This window comes from Chaetura pelagica, unplaced genomic scaffold (genome assembly GCF_000747805.2).
Source record: "Chaetura pelagica isolate M959 unplaced genomic scaffold, ChaPel_1.0 scaffold48, whole genome shotgun sequence".
Lineage (NCBI taxonomy): Eukaryota > Metazoa > Chordata > Aves > Apodiformes > Apodidae > Chaetura > Chaetura pelagica.
The window spans coordinates 1,819,600-1,842,179 of record NW_009954241.1 but is presented as its reverse complement, the minus strand read 5'-3'; the positions used below and the strand labels follow the sequence as shown (position 1 = coordinate 1,842,179).

Sequence of the window (22,580 nt, the reverse complement as noted above, 5' to 3'; positions counted from 1 at the left end):
CGGCTCCTCCCCTGCAGCAGCTGCCCCCCCCCCATACACACAGAGGGGGTTCAGCACCGCGTGGAGACGCCATTTTAAGTCAGTTTTGTCTGCTGACCCAAAGGACATTTCATGTTTGTGTAAGGAAATACCTGGTCCTTCACAATGTTACATGCCAGAATTTCTCTCAACCATAGGAATGGGTGCTGCAGCTTTGATCTTTGTTCTTTACTCAGTATTTAGAAGGAAAAATAAGTCTAATGAAAAAAGAAATTGTGCTTAAAAGCAATCATGGCTGAGATTTCAATAGGCTCAGTGTGCATAATATGCGTGCAGTGCTTTCTTTTCATTATAATGTAAGCTTTAGCTAGTTTTAGACTTAAATGGATGTTTTGTAACATTTTCAGTTGGAAGAAGCTGAAAGATTTGCCAAAACAGTCGTTGATCTTGGGGACAAAACGTCAGAGTTCAAAGCAAAAGGCTACTTAGCCCTTGGATTGACTTACAGTCTGCAAGCTACTGATGGTAAGATAAGAATAAGCAATCACATTTGGAAATTCTAATGTTGCCTAAGAAAGGATACCTAGCAGAATGCTAGACTTAAAGCATCTGTGTGCAACAATCAATATATTAAGTATTCTTCAGTGACCAAGTGGAATGAAATCTCTTGATCTTGCATGTCACTGATTAAATATATCCTTTTCAGCATCTTTGCGAGGGCTGCAAGAGGTCTTGCAGAGAAAGGCTCTTCTTGCATTTCAGAGGTGAGTGGGTGTTAATCTTTTCATTTCATTCAGCTGCATGTAGTGAAAAGCTTTATTATGTGTTGAAAAGAGGGACTTGTAAGAGATTGCATAATGAGGATTTCACCTCTGGGAATCTCCCTTCATAAGTACAGAAGGTATTTCTATAGCATTTACTTCATCATTTTCTGTCAGAAATACCTGAATTGATTTCTAAGGATTTCCTTTTATTTAATTTTAAAGTTATTTGTGTGACTCTCTAATATAAAATATTTACTCACAGGGCTCTCCTGATCTAGAAGGGAAAATAGTATCATGCAAAATTTCAAGTCCTGGTTCTATGTGGTAGTGTTTCTAAAAGAGTTGGTCACTAACCAGATTACATAGCAGGCTTTTGCAATTATCTCTGTAGAGACAGTGATAATTGAGGCCCTCACCTGTGGGCAGGTAGTAAGCTGGGGGAAAAAATAATTCTATCTGGAGATTTTAACAGCAGTGACAGCATGAATGCCTGATCTTGCAAGTGCCTTACACAGACGTAGCACTGCTGCTAATGACAGTGGTTCCTTCTCAAGGGTTTGACTCTGCAGATGAAATGACAATAAATAGTGAATAAGAACATCACAATGCTAATTACAGAAAAAAAATATTTATGGCAAAGCTGGCAGAAGTTCTGCAACTACTAAATAGGTCCCTTTTTATGTTTATATACCATTGAAAACCTAACTTTGGTGAGGTTGGCCTAAATGCTTCGGGGAAACTGATTTGTAAATTAATGTGAATGCAAAATCTGGGGTTTTTGTTTGTGATTTTGTATCCAAGGGGATAGGGCTAAAAAACTGTTTTGCAGTACCTAGAGTGAGGCTGGTATGTATCGGTCCTTCCTTTTTCTTTCTAAAGTATTCCTTGTCTGTAAATATATCTTGACATCTTTGCTCTTCCTATTCCTTAACGGTTTTAGTAGGTGTTACTACTTCAGCATTCTTTCTCCATGTTCGAAACTGAACTTCCTACCTCCTGGTTTTGTACCTCAGTTCCTCATGCACCTCTTGCCACTGACAACCACCACTGTTTCAAAAATACTGTGCTGACCATTTATTGACATTTATACCCATTCACTAGTTTTGAGGTTCTTATCATTATTTGCTTTCTTCTGCTGATTCTTTGAAACAAAAAAGGGATAAAATGAACCATTGCCTGAAGCCAGTCAATTCAGTTCAGTGCCTGCTGACTATCCTCCAGTTTGGTATAGTGATTCCCAGAATTCTGAGAGTCATTCCCTGCTATCAATCTGTCTGGAAAATAAACATTTTCTGAGGTTTGAAGTTGTACAGCATTTTGACCACCAGTAAATAATACTATGATTTTATAGGTAGCATACTGCTTAGTGTGGTAATATTTTCTTAGATTGCTCTAGAAAAGGAATAAGTGGTTTGAGTTAAATGAGATTAAGCAATAGGTTAGGAGGAGTACTTTTCAAACACTACTTAGCTTCTTATCACTGTGACATCACTCTTTCACACTCTGTATTCAAATATTGTTGCCTGGTTGTGTTATGTCATCTTTCACCCAGGAACTTCTCTGATCCATTCTCTACAGCTGAAAAATGAGTGTCTTGATACCTTCTTAGCTATTCCATTTCAAAGACTTCCAAACAGTGAACAGTGCCAGCTGAAGTCTGAAAACGTATCTAGCATCTCTTCAGTGAACCATTACAGATGGCCTTTAACTATATAGGTTGAGTGGAACTCCAATTATATAGTAGTATGGAGCTTTGAAATATTTGTGCTAACTAGCAGAATATAAATGTATACACGTGAAGTCACAGAATCATAGAATCATTTCAGTTGGAAAAGGCCTTTAAGATCATTGAGTGCAACCAATAATGCAGCACTGCCCAGTCCACCACTAACTATGTCTTAACCACCACATCTGCATGTCTCTGAAATATCTCCAGAGATTATGACTCAAGCACTTTTCTGGGCAGCCTTTTCCAGTGCCTGACAATCCTTACAATAAAGAATATTCTTTCCTAATATCGAATCTGAAGCTCCCCTGGCACAACTTGAGGCCATTTCCTCTTGTTCTATTGCTTGTTGCTTGGAAGAAGAGACCAACACCCACCTTCGTACAGCCTCGTTTCAGGTAGTTGTAGAGAGTGATAAGGTCTCCCCTCAGCCTTCTTTTCTCCAGGCTACACAAGTTCCCTCAGCTGCTCCTCATCAGACTTGTTCTCCAAACCCTTTCACTAGCTGTTTCCCTTCTCTGTACATGCTCCAGCACCTTAATGTCCTTCTTGTAGTGAGGGGCCCAAAACTGAAGACAGTATCTGAGGTGTAGCCTCACCAGTGCCATGTAGAGAGGGACAATCACTTCCCTAGTCCTGCTGGCCACAGTATTTCTGATACAAGCCAAGATGCTGTTGGCCTTCTTGGCCATCAGGGCACACTGCTGGCTCATATTCAGCCAGCTATCAACCAGTGCTTCCAGGTCCTTTTCCTCTGGGCAGCTTTCCAGCCACTCTTCCCCAAATGTGTAGAGCTTGAGCTTGTTGTCACCCAAGTGCAGGACCTGACATTTGGCCTTGTTGAATCTCATACCATTGGTCTCAGCCCGTTGATCCAGCCTGTCTAGATCTCTTTGTAGACCCTTTCTACATTGAAGCAGATCAACATACTTGGCCATCTTTGTGTTGTCCACAAATTTAGTAAGAGTGCATTCGATCCCCTCAGTCAGATTGTTGATAAAGACACTTTAGAAAACTGGCCCCAATACCGATCCATGGGAAAGACCACTTTGGCCACCCACTGGATTTAACTCCATCCACCACAACTCTTCAGGCCCAGCCATTGGGACAATTTTTTACCCAGGAGAGCATACACCCATCCAAATCTTGAGAACATAAAGATTAGTTGGATCTGGTTCTTACTCATCTTTCTGATGCTTTGGGATTTTCTTTGTTCTTTTCTTTTACAAGTTGATAAATTTGCTTTTTATAGGCACATGTTAGAGGGTATTAATGCTAAGTTATGTGTTAATCCTTTCTGCTGGCCATTCTCAGAATGAACTTGTATATAGGCTTTTAGAGTGTGCAGGGTATATGTTTTGAAAATGAATTGCTAGTATTGCTGTTAGTGATATTGCTGATATGAGTAGCTCAGATTCCACACAGAATCTTTAATTTAATGATTTGGTCCTCAAGAAGAACTGTTTCTGCATGTCAAAAATCCCATAGCTACCTTCTAAGAGAAGGGGAAAAGTGTGCTTTGAAAGGTGATTGTTCTAGATACTGATACCTGATAGATTAGCTGTCCTGGAAATACACTTCAGTGTGCTTGATAATTTTGCTGGTTCCTTACGCTGATCACGTAGGTGTAGAATGTTGCTGAAATTTTGTTACCACAGAGTATGTTACTCTCAGCATACCAGAGCCAGAGTCATGTGTACTTTCTCTTCCCATATCTTAAAAGAGGTGGAAGTTGAAATGCTCCATTCATGTCTTACACAGCTTATAAAACAAGCAGCTGTACTGGGCTCAGTTGTTTAGGGTTTTTTGTGTGTTATTTTTAATCACTTACCTAGAGAACCAATTCCTGAAGAAATACAGCTATGTTTTGGACCCTTGCCTATGCCAGATTTCAAGGGTACCAGTTTGTGGTGGTGGCGGCCATTTGAGAAGCTGCCAGTCGTCGTCTTCACAGAGTGTTGAGGAGGTGTTTGTTTCACTAACTTCTTTTTAATTATTATTTTGGAAGACTTTCACTGCTTTTCCTGTGATTGGTGTGAATTGAAGCTTCACAGAATTTACCAGATGGCTGTTATGTAGTTGTAAGAGGTTGATTTTGCTAGCTGGAGCTTGGGTGACTGAACAAGTACTCTCTATGTTAGAATCTATTGTTCTCCCTTAGTCTTGCTTAATTTGTGACCTTAAATTTTAAAAAGTGCGGGTCCTGGACCCTGTTAGGCTTTATATTTGACTTCAATATCCAATTTGGAGATAAATTTAACAAAATATGAAACTGTCTCCTAATAACTTAAACTACTTTTTTTTTTTCCTCTTTGTGATCTGTGCTTCAGAACCATCCTGGTCAGAGTTGGTGCACTTGCTTGAGTACTTCTCATGCAAGTTACTTAATTCTTGTCTTTGAAGGCATGTTGCTTGGGGGAATTTTTTGGTTGCTTTGGGTTTTTTTTTTACTTAGATAGTTACATGTAGTGTTTGTTAGGAGTATATTTTAATTGTATAATAATTTTGCATGGCTCATTTCAAATTTATACTGAAATTACATAATTGCTATTAAAATGACTATTTTCTACTATAAGTGACAGGAAAGTCACTGGAATGAACACTGCATATGTCAAGATCTGGGCATCCCTGAAGAGATGTCAGTATGGGTACATGAATATATATGTGTTTGTGTTTATGTCTTAACAGGAAAAATTAACTGGTTTTTTTGTTTTGTTTCTTTGTTTCTAAGGGCTCACAGTTTATCTCCAACAGATCATCTGGCAGCATTTTACTTGGCACTTCAGTTTGCCATATCCAGACAGGTTAGTTGTTTTAAAAGTGCAGCCTCACACTGTCATATGAAGATTAGAATTTCTATCTGTTGATGGATACAGATGAAGATTTCTTCAATAAAAACCCAGTTTTGCATATATGTGGAAAACATATCAAATATTATCTCTGAACACCTTCAGTCTTGGGCACTTCTCCAGAGTGCTGCCACAGTGTTTCCAGCTCTAGGATTAGAAATAAGACATAAGTTATTAAATTTATTTGTTTCAGCATTTATGTGGCTGGTAAAACTGTGGTTTTACCAATTATGTGTAATCTCTGTTTAGAATGATTATCTAGAGAGTGGGACACTTGAATCTAGTCTTTAATGATCTTGAGTTTCTACTAAGACCCATGCCTTTTCTGGAAACTTCTAGGAGGTTTGGTTATTGTGAAAAAACTACAAAACTGCGTTTAAGAAAACTAGAAAATATTTTAAAGCTATAAAAGTGATCAGAGCTCAATCCAACTTGTACAGGTGTTACTTTTAAGGGATTTAGGATTCTACCTGGTGTCACGTAAATTTGGATGATGTGAAGCTGCTCAGTGTATGTCATGTTAAGCCATTCCCTGTTTATTTTAGGGAGGAGCTTTGAGCATAGTAGTTCACATACTCTAGGTGACTACATTTCATTGCTATTGAGTAGCAGAGACATTGGACTAAGTCACATTAGAGTGGAATGGATTGTCATTTTAATAGCACAAAATTTTTATGGTAGCAGACTATGACTGTTCTGAATTCCAAACTTTCCATGTTGCTTAATTAAATTTCCTGGTTTTATCACTTAGTGTACTTAATTTTGAGCCAAAGCACATGCCGCTGAGGAGATTGTGAAATCCTATGTGAAGAACAGTTACTGTTGCAGTATAGCTGTAGTATTAATGTATTACAATAAAAATATTCTCAAAATCATGTAGAAATGTAACTAATACTTGAAAAAGTATAGTAAGTTATTATAAAGGGCTGAAGGGAACTGTTTTAATAAAACGTGTATGTTATTTTACAGGGCTAATATATTATTTAATTTTTACTCTTCACTGTAGATCATCAGGTCAATTTTAATCTTCTGAGTAGTTTCTTACAGAAGTCTATATAATTCTACATGATATCCAGGTGAATATTTTGAAAATGTAATGGACATGCTATCAAGTAACAGGCAATACTTCTAATAGTGGTGCTTTCTTTTTCTGCCTTTTTTAAAATCAGATACCAGAAGCTTTGGGTTATGTTCGTCAGGCTCTGCAGCTACAAGGAGATGATGCCAACTCTCTTCATCTCCTTGCACTCTTGCTATCAGCCCAGAAACACTATCATGATGCTTTGAATATCATTGATATGGCCTTGAGTGAATATCCAGAAAATTTTATGTGAGTGAATGTCATGTTTGCTTTCTATGCTTTCTCTCATACTTATATTTTCTTAGATTCTCATCTCAGTCATTTCAAGAGGGGGTGAATTTGAAGATTGGTCTGTTGAATTTTTTATTTTTTTTTCAATAGTGTTCTCCCCTGCCCATTTAATGCAGGTCTGCTTTTTTTTTTAAAGGCTTGTTAAGTAGTGATTAATGATTTGGTTTTGGAAGGGAAGCTAGATCTGGATAGTTGATCTTATTTTTCTTTTTCTACAGGCTCTTTCTTTAGATAATTTCTCCCTCTTGCATGCTTTAGAGCATTTTTTTCTCCTGTTTTTATGCGATATTCTAAGAACAATAAAGAGGATTTTACCATTAGCTAAGACAGATGTGTCCATCCTACAGATAACTGTGCATATTGTATGGAATGTATTCTGTAAAATAGGTCATAACAGAGAATCTCACCTTTTGCTTGCATAAAATACAGTCATCTGAAGTTCGCTGATGGGTAACTAAACAAGTGAACAGGGAAGAAGCATGTTTGGTTGATGTTCTCTCGTTTTTTAAGAATGAAATAATTCCTTTTGTTTATTCTTCATGTTAAGGATATCTTAAAATACGTTTGGACTTTGTACTTTTGTAGGGTTTTTAAAATTTATTTTCTCATGAAAATCTAATTAAATGCTTCACAGTGAAATATCTCCAGAACAGCTTCCATTACCTCCCAGTGTTCCATTCCGATGATTTACTAACAGTCATTAGGTTGTAATCCATAGTATTGCAAATATCCTAAATGCTTATTTATAGAATTTTTTGAAGTATCTCAACCTTAACTTCTAAATTACTTGCCTGTGTCGTAAGTTGTTACTATAAGTTGATATATAGTAACAGAAAAATATTATTTAAGAATTTCTAGGTTGAAAATGGGAATTTTAGTATTTTTCTTTCCTGTTCCTTGACATTTCATGCCTACTTTTGACTGTCTATATAAGGTGCTGTTGCCTTTTTCCTCATAAATCTAACCAGAACATCTGCTGATATCACCGCTCCTCAGAATTTCTGTGGCTCACAACCAGTTCTGTGCAACTGTTTTTGTATGCTTTTGCTCTTTCTCACTTCCTAGTTTAACCACACACATATAACTTGTCTTTGTTCTTATTAGTCTTACACACACACACTTCATTATTTCAGAACTGTTTAGCAGTTCCTCTCCCAAATATGACCTTTTTTCAGGTCTGAGGCACCTGTCATTAAGTCATGGTTTGAGAGGTAATTGAAGTATCATCTATCTAATTTTATGCCCTATTATTGTTAAAAACAAGTATGTTCAAAGCACCATGATCTATGATTTTCTGTCTGTTCTTGGTTCATCTTCTGCCACTTACTGGCCATGTAAATGACAAAGAAAAAGCTGGTTATCTCTCAGAATGATAGTAGTCTAGAAGTATTGCTGGAACTGCAGTTTTCCTATTGTAATAAGAGAACAAAGGATCATTCAATAAAACGTTTAAAATTACTCTTCTGAGCATTCAAAAGTATTTACCTGTTTTTCAAATATGGTTCGTGGCCCTTCCTTACCTGTTTATAACCATCTTGTGTTTAAACATGTTGCCTGAGTTGTTTAAATAGTACTGATCTTTCTATTAAAGTATGTATGTAAATTAATCATATCAGTCATAGTGGTGGTTCTAAATTATTAGTCATGGTGTGGAATACAAACACCATGGGGATACAGTGTACTATGTTACAACCTAGTGGTACAGATCAGGGAATTTGAGAGGAATCTCTTGACAGTAGGAATTGCCATCAGATGTGGCAACAATTGCTGAAGAATCCAAGGTGAAAGACAGCTATATGTTTATCTAGACAGTCTTTTAGTGCTCTGTGGTTATTTGTAATTCCCAGAGAAGTCAAGGATACAATTGTATGTGCTCTGTGCGCTTGATACTGATAGCCAAACAAACATATCTGGTCAATAATATAAATTTGGATTGATTCCTTCATGTATCTGGGTTATTTTTACAAGTATTTGTAAGCAAACCCTTGTTTACAATCTTTTCTTGCACACTGTATTGTGTGTTCTTGAAATAGTTGACAGTGTGTATGTGTGTATATATAAAATAGAAAACACTAATGGTAGGTGTATTGTTGATTCTATTTTCGTGCTCTGCAACTTCTTTAAATAGTACAATCTCACAATACTTTCTGTCAGACTGGAAAGAGATCCTCTTGTGTTCCTCTAAGGCTTGCTAATTTTTAGATATACTGAACATTCACTTATTTGCCTGTGGTATTTTATTGGCTTTTGTAAACACTTCCAATATCATCACAGTTTGTGTTTTATCTTTCGGTTATGTCTGTAATCCAAGTAAGCTAAATAGTACAAGATATATCGTAGTATTCTCTGTATTTCTGTTAGAATGAATCAATTATCTCAGCCTTAAGCAAAATGATACTTCAGTAGCTTTGCAGCATAATAAATCTCTGTACTTGGAACATGTTCAAGTAAAACATAGGGCCTGTGATTTATGCTATTTTTAGTTATTCTTCTCCATGTAGTTCTGTATGCTGTAGTTGCAGTGCTGCATTGAGTGCTCTCCTGCCCTGTTCACAGCTGTATGTCCTTTTTGTTTTGCTTTTCTTTGAAAAGAATCTTACTTTTCAGAAGTTTATAATACTACATCTTTGTAAAATTCCAGAAGTTACAAGGAAGTCATAGAGTACACTGTGAGTCATGCTGAAAGTGGATACTTTCCAAGCACTCTTCTTTTGTGGTCAATTAGTAAGTATGTTGCCTGGCAGTTTTTAACCTTTGAAAATCTGATGCAAATTGGCCATTTGGCAGCCTCATCTGAGCACGCGGCAGCGCAGAAGAGAGAGCGGCAGCAGCACCGGCAGCGGCCTCCAGAGAGGAGACACGTGGCAGGCGCGAGGGCAGGCGGTGAGGCAGAGAGCTGCACGAGGGCAGGCAGGGAGCAGCTGGTGCCTTCTCATCCTAGGAAAAGCAGACTAGTAACTAGATTGATCATGGTCACAACGCAGCCAAAAACTATTGTGAAAAAGAATGTGGGGACTCAGACGGAGCTCCCAAGCAGGCACGCAGCAGTGCAGGTCTCTGGCTGCAGTGAATGCCTGAGTCTGGCACTGGTATCAGAGGGAACCAGTGACAGCGCATGTGTGCGGTGTGAGCAAGTAAATCAAGTTGCCCAGAAAAGTTGTGAATGCCCCATCCCTGAAGTGTTCAAGGCCAGGCTGGACAGGACTTTGATCAACCTGGTCTACTGGGAGGTGTCCCTGCCCATGCAGGGAGGTTGGAACTATATGATATTTAAGATCCCTTCCAACCTAACTACTCTGATTTAATAATAATAATATGTCTAGGAGTGGGGATTAAGAACTTTACTCCATATTTTGTATTGGGCTTCTGACAACTTTGCCTTTCTATTTACATAAATCAGTAAAAAAACTCCCCTTTGAGCTGTTTTTGAAGACCTGCTAAGATTTTGCTAAGAACAGGCCTTTTAATTCTCATCAATTTCTCCTCTCTTTTCCAAAGAAAGGACCATGCTTTTACTTCTCTAGAACAGAGAATAGAGAAAGCAGCCTTCAAGACTTATTTTTTTTTTTTCCTTTTTTTTTTTTACATAGGGTCTAAACACTCCATGCAGATTTTGGGAGGTTTTCCCCCAAAATATATACATAGGACCTTTTCCAAGGGCTATTGAAAGGCCTTTAAAAGCTTCTTATTTTAATGATTTTACAGTGGAACCTAAAGAAAAGCAGTGCTGTAAGAAGAGCAAATATATGATTTGACTGAATAGAGAATTTCTAAAATAAAGAAAATACAGGAAAAAATAGAGATAGGTAAAGTGTTCTGGAGTAGAAGAACCAGAACAAGTTTCAATGTGGACTAAACTTGGAAGAATCTTTGAGTCAAAGAGAAGGCTAGACTGAGAAAACTGAGAACTGAAAGGATTGGAAAAGATAATATTATAACTCATGATTTCTTATCCATAGGTAAATCTGTAATGTTTAGAATAACCTCTTTTTGAAGACATACATAATAAAAACAAATGTGGTGGTAGAGAAACAGTTTTGAATTCCTGCAGATTTGCTGAGCTGTGAATTCAGAAAAGGTAAACCTCTGAAAGAGGGAATTTAAAAGCATTTTAAAATGCAACATTTAGATAAAACAAATAAACAAATAAATAAGTGGTTATAATAGAAAAATAAAAATAAAACAAAATATGGGATAATCTGAAATATTCTCTTCCATTTTTTTAAATTTGAACAACAGAAGCTGTTACCTGTCCTACCTTACTCCTAAACACTGAAACCCAGAAAGAAAAAACAAGGGACAAAAAAACCAAACCATTTTACACTCCTACAAAATTACACATATTTATATTTCAAAGAATCATTGCATTCTAATTATTCACAGTACTGCTATGACTTTTCACTCTACTTTGAATTTCTTCCCCTTAATAGCAAGTCTCCTTGCTTTCTCTTTTAATGTAGCAATACTACAGAATCTAAAAGAAGAAAGGTAAAGAAAGAGAGAAAGAAGGATAGACTGAGAGTGAAAAGCCTGACAACTGTGTAACAAACAAGAACATAGTAGAAAAAAAATGTATTGTACTGAAGCTGAAAATTCTTTTTGAAAAATGTCAGAAGACCAGGTAGATTATTAAGCAATACAGTAAGATAATTATTTGTTTGCCTTGTTTGTACAATATTAACTACCTAATTTGTAAGGCATGGTGATAGAATTTAAATGCTAATAAAATCTTAACTGAGCTGATGTAATCACAACAAAACAGATTTTATATGAGTACATATCCTGTGTGGAAGGAACAAAATACCCAGCAGGACCAGAACCCTGGACTTCCACAGGGCAAACTTTGGTCTCCTCAATCATCTATTAAGGGAAATCCCATGGGACAGGGTGCTAGAAAATAAAGGAGCTCAAGATAGCTGGTCAACATTCAAGGACCACTTCTTGCAAGCACAGGATCAGAGTGTCCCAATGGTTAGGAAATCTAGTAAGGGTGCTAGGAGACCTGCATGGTTAAAGAAGGAACTACTGGGCAAACTTAAGTGGAAAAGGAAAATCTACAGATCATGGAAGGAGGGGCTGGTCACGTGGGAGGAATATAGGACTGTTGTCAGAGGATGTAGGGAGGCAATTAGGAAAGCTAAGGCCTCCTTGGAACTTAACCTTGCAAGTCAGGTTAAGGATAATAGAAAGGGCTTTTTCAAATACATAGCTAGCAAAACTAGCAGTAGAGGCAATATTGGCCCATTGAGGAATGAGGTGGGAGCCCTGGTGACAGAGGATATAAAGAAGGCAGAGGTGCTGAATGCCTTCTTTGCCTCTGTCTTCACTCCTGCAGGGTCTCCCTATGAGCCCCAGATTCATATAGCCCCAGAAGAAGTCAAGATAGAGGAAGAGTTTGACATGGTAGATGAGGATTGGGTTAGGGATCAGTTGAGTAATCTGGACATCCATAAATCAATGGGTCCAGATGGAATGCACCCAAGGGTGCTGAGGGAGCTGGCGGAGGTCATTGCTAGGCCACTCTCCATCATCTTCAGTAAGTCATGGGCAACAGGTGAGGTGCCTGAGGACTGGAGGATAGCAAATGTCACTCCAGTCTACAAGAAGGGCAAGAAGGAGGACCCGGGTAACTATAGACCGGTCAGCCTCACCTCCATCCCTGGAAAGGTGATGGAACAACTTGTTCTTGTGACTATCTCCAGGCACATCAAGGACATGGGGGTCATCAAGAGCAGTCAGCATGGTTTTATCAAGGGTAAATCATGTTTGACTAACCTCATAGCCTTCTATGAGGAAATTACTAGGTGGATAGATGATGGTAGAGCGGTAGATGTGGTTTATCTTGATTTCAGTAAAGCATTTGACACCGTCTCCCACAGCATCCTTGTAGATAAGTTGATCAGGTATGGGTTTGGTGATCAGGAAGTGAGGTGGATTAGGAACTGGTTGAAAGGAAGGAGTCAGAGAGTTGTAGTCAATGGGGCAGAATCTGGTTGGAGGTGTGTGACTAGTGGAGTCCCACAGGGGTCGGTACTGGGACCGGTGTTGTTCAACATCTTCATCAACGACCTGGATGAGGGTATAGAATGTACCCTCAGCAAGTTTGCTGATGACACTAAGCTGGGAGGAGTGGCTGACACACCAGAAGGCTGTGCTGCCATTCAGAGAGACTTAGATAGGTTGGAGAGTTGGGCGGGGAGAAACATGATGAAATTCAACAAGGGGAAGTGCAGAGTTTTACATTTGGGGAAGAACAACACCATGTCCCAGTACAGGTTGGGGGCTGAACTGCTGGAGAGTAGTGTAGGTGAAAGAGACCTGGGGGTCCTGGTAGACAGGAGGATGACCATGAGCCAGCAATGTGCCCTTGTGGCCAAGAAGGCCAATGGCATCCTGGGGTGCATTAGAAAGGGTGTGGTTAGTAGGTCAAGAGAGGTTCTCCTCCCCCTCTATTCTGCATTGGTGAGGCCACATCTGGAATATTGTGTCCAGTTCTGGGCCCCTCAGTTCAAGAAGGACAGGGAACTGCTTGAAAGAGTCCAGCGCAGAGCTACAAAGATGATTAAGGGAGTGGAACATCTCCCTTGTGAGGAAAGGCTGAGGGAGCTGGGTCTCTTTAGCTTGGAGAAAAGGAGACTGAGGGGTGACCTCATCAATGTTTACAAATACGTAAGGGGTGAGTGTCAGGGGGACGGAGTTAGGCTTTTCTCAGTGATGACCAGTGATAGGACAAGGGGTAATGGGTGTAAATTGGAGCATAGGAGATTCAAGGTGAATATCCGAAAAAATTTTTTTACTGTAAGAGTGACAGAGCACTGGAACAGACTGCCCAGGGAGGTTGTGGAGTCTCCCTCACTGGAGACATTCAAAACCCACCTGGATGAGTTCCTGTGTGATGTACTCTAGGTGACCCTGCTCTGGCAGGGGGGTTGGACTAGATGATCTCTCGAGGACCCTTCTAACCCCTAAGATTCTATGATTCTATGATTTCTAGAATTCATGTTTAATATTTGAGGTATCTAGCACACATACTCTTGTATCTTAAATTAGCATTAGCCCTCCTGCACTATAAAGCTATAAACTTTCTAGAGTTTTGACCACTCTGCTTATAAGCAAGTTGCCTGTGTTTTTCAGTACAATCATAGAATCACTTAAGTTGGAAATGACCTTTAAGATCATAAAGTCCAACCGCTAACCTGCTCTACCAAGTCCAAATACCACATCTAGATGATTTAAGATTATTAATACCCTGCTCTAGTGAGATGGGGGGGGGGGGGGGGGGGGGGCAGAAATGTGCCATCACGAAAAAAATCTGAATAGTTTGTCTCTGTCATGTCCTACTGCATTTGAATTCTTCTTAAGTTACGTTGTTTTTTCCCCACCTTTCATTAGATAAATTGTCCCTATAGTAGAAATGTAAAGTTCAGTTCTTTTCCTGCTTGATAGGATTTGAACCCACAGAAGATGAAACTCAGAGTTCTAACCATCAAACTATGTGGGAGACTGGGTGAAATGATCCATCTCTTCTCTCGAAACAGAAGTAGGGACATCCTGCCCTAAATGCAGAGAGCGTAGGCAGGAGGGAGCCAGAATGTATCCTAAACTGCTAGAAAATAAATCTGTGAGGGAGGCCTGAGGTCTTATCTGCTTGGGTTTTCCTCAAATTGTATTTATTTCAATCCAGTGATTGCTTGCTCTGAATGTGTAAGCAGACCCAAAGGTGTGCATTGTAGTCTGAAAATGAATCCAAGGTGATGCAAATTGTGGTTTTGTGTTGCCTTGGTTCATACTGGGCTTGTCTATCTTGTGCAATATGTATAGTACAGTTATATGTGTGATTACCTGAGGAGTCTTTTTTACTAACTCCTTTCTATGACTCTTTCCTGTCTTTTTATCTGCTTATTATGAAGAACCTGTATCTTAGTGCTCTTTTGAATGATATGAAATCTGGAAACAACATTTCTATCTGTTTCTACTTCATGGTTAGTCAGAGGTGGGTTCTCAGTCAAGGGAGGCAGTATTAGGTTTCTTAATGAAAACTTGTGATACTGTTTTCTTAATCTTAGCTATTTGAGGTTCCCTCATTATTTCAACTGTTGGGGCACTAAAGTGCCTGAAATTAGTGTAATTAAGCAAAATAAATAATAAATATTAATTGCTAATTTTACACTGAAAATGGAACTGCAATGGATAGCAGCTGACAAGCTTTTAAAGTAGAACAACAAATGGGTTATTTAAGGAGTGCAAGCATGTTATTTTCATGTTCAGTGCGCTCAAAAAGCAAAGACATATGGTAACAGGTTTGAAGACAACTGAAAACTAAGTTCACAGCTTAAACATTTACATTTGTTGAAGTGTGATGGATTTTTTTTTTTTTTCTTTTAAGGATATTTCACAGAAGTATCAGCCCAATTTGTCACCCTTTTGTAAACTATTAAATCCTTTCATTCCTGACCCTCAAGCCTCTTTTGAGCTACAGTAGATTTCCCAGAATTGCAAAGCCTTTTAGTATCCCTCTTAGGTCAGTGATTAAAGCAACTTCTTTCTTTCTGGGAATTGTCCAGGTGGGCATAACAGCAGAACTGTCTGGTACATGCAGTGTATGATGATACATACAACAGTTTCGTGGGACAGGGGTATCTTTATCAATTAAAGGGAGTAGACTACACTATTCTGTTTTCCCAAGGTCAGTTGTAGTTGCACTACAGTGTGTGGTGGTGGTTAAGCTTGCACTTTTAAAAAACTGATTTCCTTGATAAATAGAACAAGGAAAGATATTCATATATCAAATAGGCACTTAAATGCAAAACCAAAGCTAAATCTATAACTCTAGGCAGAACTGGTATTTGTCATCTTTCTTCTATGCTCTGCTAAGTAACCAGCTGTCTGTCAGACCTGACTATAGATATTCTCATATTTAAGCTATTGTAGAAATTATTGTGTCAGGGAGACCAAGCTGTAGTTTGACACATTCTTCATAGCTTGTTAGTTGGTTGTTACCGTATTTATGGGACTCCCAATATATTACTTCCTTTTCTACTACATTTTAATAATTTATTATCAAGTGAAAATACCATTGGCTGAAGTTAGAAATGTAACCTGTTTCATTACTTTAAAAGGTTCTCTTAAAACTTACTAAGTTTACTCAAGGTAGGTCAAATGTAAAGATAGTTGCATTTTTAATCCTGCTTTGTAAAGAAGTGTATTTGATGCATCCTTTTAAATTTTAGCTTCTTCAAGTGGGGTAGCTGTTTACTGTTGTGCAGAGTATGCTTAGATTGACTTCAGTGCATACAGAAGAGCTCTTAAAGGGTTCTCACCATGCACAGGTCGTGCTTATGTTCTTCAAGTCCTGAACAATATAGGTAATTTATATAAGAAGAGAATAATAATGAAGCTTGCTCCCAAAGTTAACTGAAAATAGAGCATTCTGTTCAGTCAGGATATGCAGGTAGGGACCCTTCAGAAGTTGTCATCTAGTGGAGTTAAAAGTTTGCTGTAGAAGTTTCTTAGTCTGAGGGACTTTAGGGAAATTCCTGCATGGGGTGACGCTACTCTAGATCTGGTGGAAGAACAATAGATAGCATGTCATATTGCCATATTTGAAGAAAGAATTGGGGAATGAAAGGCAGGTCTGTTCCATGCAGTACTCTGTGGAATACAGATACTCAGCTGTGGCTGATCCAAGCTGGTGTGCTCATACCGTGCAAAGCAATATGAAAAAATTGCTTACTTGATCCCAAAAGCAAGGCAGCTGGTTTTTAAATGACACCCCAGGTGAGTGCAGCCTGTTCACTGAAAGATCTAGAAGTTCTCTATGCTAATAATGTTGTCACATAGCAGAGCTCCCTCTTCAGTAGTTTGAATCTTTGCTTCATTCTACAAAATAGAATTATTAAGCAAGTATTGGACAAATTGACTCTTCTCTATTTCCTGACATCTTAAGAATGTTGCTGTGGAAAGTAGTTAGTGGTTGTAGCATCTGGTTATTTTATTTCAAAAGAAATGAAACAGGCTGGCTGAGAAGAAAGAAATTCTTCTGTGTAAGGGTAGTGAGACACTGGAACAGGCTGCCCAGGGATGTTGTGGGGGCTCCATCCCTGGGGGTGTTCAAGGGCAGGTTGGATGGGCTCTGAGCAGCCTGCTCTGGTGGGAGGTGTCCCTGCCTGTGCAGGAGAGTTGGAACTCGATGATCTTCAAGGCCCCTTCCAACTCCAAGCAGTCTGTGATTCTGTGATAATGAAGACAACAGTTTTATTTTGGAGATTCGTAAGTTCTTAGCTATGTAGGGAAAGCTTCAGAAAATAATTTAATAAACTAATTTGTAATTATTAGGAAATAGAGCACAAGGAAGAACCTTGGAAGTCACAAGTCTTCATTATTAGAGTTGTCCTGTCTAATACTTTTCATGAACTTACCAGCTGTATTTTAAGAACAGTTAGGTTATTAGGTCCATCTCTTCTGCAGTCTATCCAAAACAAACTGTGAGGAAGCAGTATTTTCTACAGTTTCATTTATAATCTTGAAACCCAACTTCCACTCGTAATGTTTTACTAGTCTGTATGGCCTTTATGTATATTCATTTTTGTGGAAATGTTATCCTCTAGATAACCTGTTTTTTTTCCTTCATGGTGCTTGTCTCATCTATATTTATAGAGAGTATTTGTGCCTCCTCTTGGCTTTTTTTTTGTTAGACTAACTAACTGAAGCGTTTTTCATACTCTGCATTCTCCAGTCAGCTGATCACCCTTGCAGCCCATCTCTGCAGCTGCTCCAATTTGAAATTTCTTGTGTGTGTTTTTAATTATTATGATGAGAATTATGTGTAACACTCCAGATGTGGTCTCACTGGAGTGTTCTACATTGGCACTGTCTCTCTCTTTCTGCTCTAACGAGTACATTGTAGAATTGCATTTGCCTTCTTCACAGCTGTCTAACCTTGATGAACCTTGCTGTTAGGCAGCTCTCGTTTGGAATAACTCTTACCCAGGTTCTTTTGTACAATCCCTTTATTAAACTTGAACTATAACGTATTTTTCCATTAACAGTGTTAATTGTTAATAATACTCCTCTCATTTTTGTATGATATTTTTGTCTGAATTTTTATATGTTACTAAGATTATATATATTTGTCTTTGCCTTCCCTCTTGAAAAAATCATTGGTGCTGTAGTTGTTCTCCAAGCCTTATAGAAGTGATATTTTCTTTAAAGTTTTTACTTTAGAAAGGACAATCTTTTGTGTCACTTTTTCTGTAATTCTGATAAATTTTTTTGATTGCGTTAAATAATAATTTTAAAAGTTCCTGCTCTCTATTTATCATTGTTCTGATACCTGAGATGACACAGATCAGGATTATTGTGGAGCTTGGGGTTTCATTTCTGAGTATCCTTGATCTTTAGCTCATCCCATGTTAGTATACGCATTTTTCTTTTATTTTTTTTCTACCTAGGTACAAAAAAGCCTTACTTTTTGCTGTGTGCCTTAGATGCAGCTTTTTGTGCTCATTTTTTCTCTCTTATCTCCTCTCTCTGCCCCCTGCTATTCTTGATAGGATCTCTGCGTGTTTCTGATGTTTTACTTGCATAATGTTATCAATGATTGGCTTGTCAAACATCAGGCTTTGCCTCTTCAACTTGAGAAGTGAATCCTTAAATGTTTTAGCATCTTTGTGTTAAATGCCAGGCTTCTCCTGTACCTCAGATATCTTTGCTAACTTTTGCTGTAAAATTATTTGGGTTTATGCTGCTGAAAATCAAAGACCTAGTTTATAAACCTGTTTGGGATTTTAAATTCTTTATTTAAATAAAAATCCAGTAATACATGGATTAGGTTGTGAGCACCTGTTTTATAATGTCTTCATTAGTTAGTGAGAACCATCTTGAAGTAATAGAGTAATTTGCTGCTTCAGTAGCTATTTCATAAGTTTTTCAGCTATTAGTTCCAAGAATAACTAAGCTCTTAAGAGTTTGGTTTGTTATCCATTTTCTGTATGGGTAATTAGTCTCCTAAAATGATATAAGTAACTTTATTTTTATCTAAAGATCCGCATCCATTTCAAACAGTGATGCTGTAACAAATGCCCCACTAGTCTTATGTCTTAAACAGAACCTGTTTTACCTACTTCCCCTCCTCAGAAGATTTTACCCAAACAGATATGTGTTCTTGTTTTCTGTTACAGTTATTCCAGTTTGACACAGCATCGACACACATTGTTCTACTCTTAATTTCTATTTTTAATGTTACCTTTTTCTCAGTGCTTACATTCCCAGTCATGAGTGCTGTCCAGCCAGGCTGTGGTTACTCTGTCATGTTTTGTTCTGCAGCATATGCCAGTACTTTAAACCTCAGACTCCGACAAACAGTTGTTTCCACAGATGCTTGAAGCTGACCTCCACAAAATCCTTTTTCAGATGATCTACCTCAAGGTTTCTAAAACCTTCCTGTGATAATACTTTTCCCTGAACTGCTGGTTTGTCTTACAACTCATTCCTCCAGTCATATTTCAGGGGAACTTGGAAGAATTAAGTTAATTTGGAAGACTTGTTTGTCACACGGGTTGATCTTGCCCTTCACCTCTTTCCTCTTTCTTCCCTTCCTTCCCCTATTTGTTAAGTAAATGTTTACTTGGCAGGTTTTAATTTGTTATTAACATCCCATCTCAGTTTTCTGAAGTGTCTAAGTTATTTTGTGATTTACAGTTAAAATATTTATTGGACCCAGGGAAACTATTCTGTGTGACTTTATAAGTGCAAACTTTCCTATTAAAAAGCTTATTTTTCATTTAGTGTGGATAATCACACACCAGTGTACCCTTTTTTTCCCATTAGATACAATTGACTAGCCTTTCTTTGTTAGAATTATGAATATTTTTCCACCATAGTTTGTTTATTAGTAGTATTTTGGGAAACCTGCAACCATACAGTCCCCTTGATTTCTGTAATGTATAAGAAGCAGGGATGGTGTTGCATGTGTACCAGGTGCATCCAAAAGCATCAAATTCTGATGCGTTTTGCTTTAATTATAACAAGTATATTTGTCTTCTGCTGTCTTGTCCTCAAATCCTGCAGTAGTATTCCAGGTTCCTACATTTTGTTGCACAGACTCCTGCTATTTTGTACATGTCTAAGTAATATCTTAGTAATCAAATATCCTCCCTTTCTGTTTTCTGCTCAGTTTTTCTTTTAACTCTTGCATGCTGAATCTCAGTGATGTGGTGACCCTCTGCCTTCTCTCTGCTACAGAATTCTTAAAACACTTGAAGGCTGTTAATGTGAATTCAGTCTATCTATAAACTGTATATAATATGAAGTATAACGATTTCTTTCTAAAGTTACTTGTAAATTCAGTGTTTGAGTTTATTATGTTTCATAATTTTTGTAAAGTGTTTTATGATCACAGATTTTTAAAAACTGAACTTCTGTAGGTTCTTCAAACTCTAAAAAGTACTCTCTTCAGACAGGGAAATAGTAAAAGTATTATGTGAGGTAGATTCTGGTCATTTTGGGTTTGTATTTTGATGCCTAGGTCTTGTTGTTTGGGTGGGGTGTGTGTTAAGGGTAGAATAGATGTAGAAACATGAGAGCAGAAGGATGTTACTTGTCTTTTTTCCTTCTCTCTTGTTGAAAATGATGGACAGAGCTGGACATTTTTTCTTCTAGTGTTATAGTCACTATACTCACTCTGGAGAATCTAGAGAGGACTGGTCTGCCAAATGAAATACGACTTCAAATTATCTATATAATTCCTTGTATACTCAAACTTGATTTACTGTTAGGAAGAAAGCTAAAATAGTGTAACTGATTACTCTGTTCTGTGTTCATACAAGACTTCAGGTGAAGCTGCATATGACCTTACTTAACTTGCTTGTCCACAGATGCTCATTCTCTCCAACTAACTCAGCAACCTGTATTTCATTTCCTCCTCAATCTTACCAACACATACATTATAAAATTAAGGTAGTGTGAATAATTTTTAAATTTGCAAACTTGGTGGTTCCTGCAGAGGACATTCAGTGCAGCACGAAAGCTTTAGCTGCTATATCTTGCTGAGACACTTGATGTCATTTCTTATTCTTGTGAAAACCCTCTGGCAGTTTACAGTTACTATTAGCAGCTCAAATTTGTATTTGGGATAAGAAAGTTCTGAGCTTTCACACATGCCCACCCTCTACACCCTTCTCAGTCTTCCCACGCAAACCATATGACCAGTCGCATAGATCTTTCACTTAAGATGGTTAAGGTTGCACTATAATAAAACCCAGTACACCTGGGTTTAAAACAGAAAGTAGGCTAACAGTTTTATATGCAACCTCTCTTCCTGCTTTGTACTCTTTAATCTTGCAATTTACTAAAAATTACTTTTTAATTTGTATTTTTCCAGTGTATTATCTGTTCCCAGGTGCTGTAACTCCTGTAAATGTGCATGTCGATCAATTGATTCTCTCCTTCATTTTCATACTGCATTTATATTCTTTAATTATCTAGGAAGGTGTCTAAGTTTATCGCTGTGGAGAACCTTCTGTTGATACATGGAATATAAAAATATTATGCATTTGTCATCTTATGAGGCTGTGCACTTTGTCTTGCTGCCATTAGAAACACTTAACACTGAAATAAGAATTGATTTATGGTGCCTTCCATTATGAATAGTTTGATGCATATTTGATGAATTATGTGATTTCTTCAGGTTTTCACTTGTTCAAAATGTTACAAATTCAAGTCAAACATCAATCTTGGTGCCTGCTGATAACAACATAATGTAGAGTGAAGCTGCGTTTTCTTGTCCATTAAATAGTAGTCACTATTTTACCAATAGTGACTACCTCCCATTAATTTATCTCGTCTAGTTGTATCTTTTTCAGTGTAGTCTCTTCAATTTCCTTCAACAACAGAAGTTGGTATTATAGGAGGCTGGTATTATGGGGAGTAACTTGCATCAGTACTGAATTCTTTTCTTTTCTGAGTATGTTAGATAACCATAATCTGAGCCAGTGAATGGTGTACACTTTCCTTTCTCATAAAAGCAGTAAAAATTTTCTTTAGTGAAGACATCTCTTTTCAGCATATAAAATAATATTTCATTAAGATATATTGTCTTGCTTACCTTTAAAAATAAATTTAAAAGACTCAGTCAACTTTATTTTTATCAAGTTGAAAAGGCCGTCTTATAAAAAGCACTATTACTTTGATGATGTTAGGTATTTGACTTTACTGTAATTACTTCATGAAACAATTATTTAAATTAACATTGTCTTTGAAGTTATGTTTTCTCCAGTCTGGTGTGATCTTGGCTATCTTTAAAAATGTTTTGCTGGAATTGGAATCTTTTTTCTTTTAATTTCCTTTCCTTTTTTCACTAGATTACTATTTACAAAAGTCAAATTGGAGTCCCTGTGCAGAGGCCCAGATGAAGCACTCCTTACCTGTAAGCACATGCTCCAGATTTGGAAATCCTGCTATAATCTCACTAACCCAAGGTAAGATGCTTTAGAATTCTAGGCGGCTTGGTACCTTGCTCAGTAGCATTTCAGGGCAGTATTAGGTCAGCAGTCCTGCTTTTGCTTGGTATGGTATTTTGTAAAAACAAACAAATCCTCTGGAAACATGGAGACCAGTTGATGGACATGCAGAAACTACCCAGAGTTCTGTGAAGTAAGGTCATAAAGCTAATAAACTCTGCAGTAATTAGGACTGATTACGGAGGTTGGGTAACTCTGCCCTGTTTTCCTTAATGTACTGATGTTGTTGTGTGGGGCTTTTTTCCCACAATCTGGGTTATAGAACCTTTTATATTTGCAGGTGGAGAGATTACTGTAGTGGAAATTTAGTTCAAAGACTTAAACCTAGTCCTCCTTCCTTTTACTTAGTGATAGACTATGGAAACAGCAGGA

General features: G+C 37.8%; 1 protein-coding gene across 2 annotated transcripts in view; it reads left to right on the top strand.

Moving 5' to 3' along the window:
- TTC7B (tetratricopeptide repeat domain 7B) overlaps positions 1-22,580 on the top strand; it is a 112,597-nt gene that overhangs the window by 45,687 nt on the left and 44,330 nt on the right. For both annotated transcript variants that reach the window (XM_010003710.1, XM_010003709.1), the window contains exons 11-15: positions 387-504; positions 686-743; positions 5,201-5,273; positions 6,488-6,648; positions 22,050-22,166. In XM_010003710.1, coding sequence (XP_010002012.1) covers positions 387-504; positions 686-743; positions 5,201-5,273; positions 6,488-6,648; positions 22,050-22,166 — 527 coding nt within the window. The remainder of the gene's footprint in view (positions 1-386; positions 505-685; positions 744-5,200; positions 5,274-6,487; positions 6,649-22,049; positions 22,167-22,580) is intronic.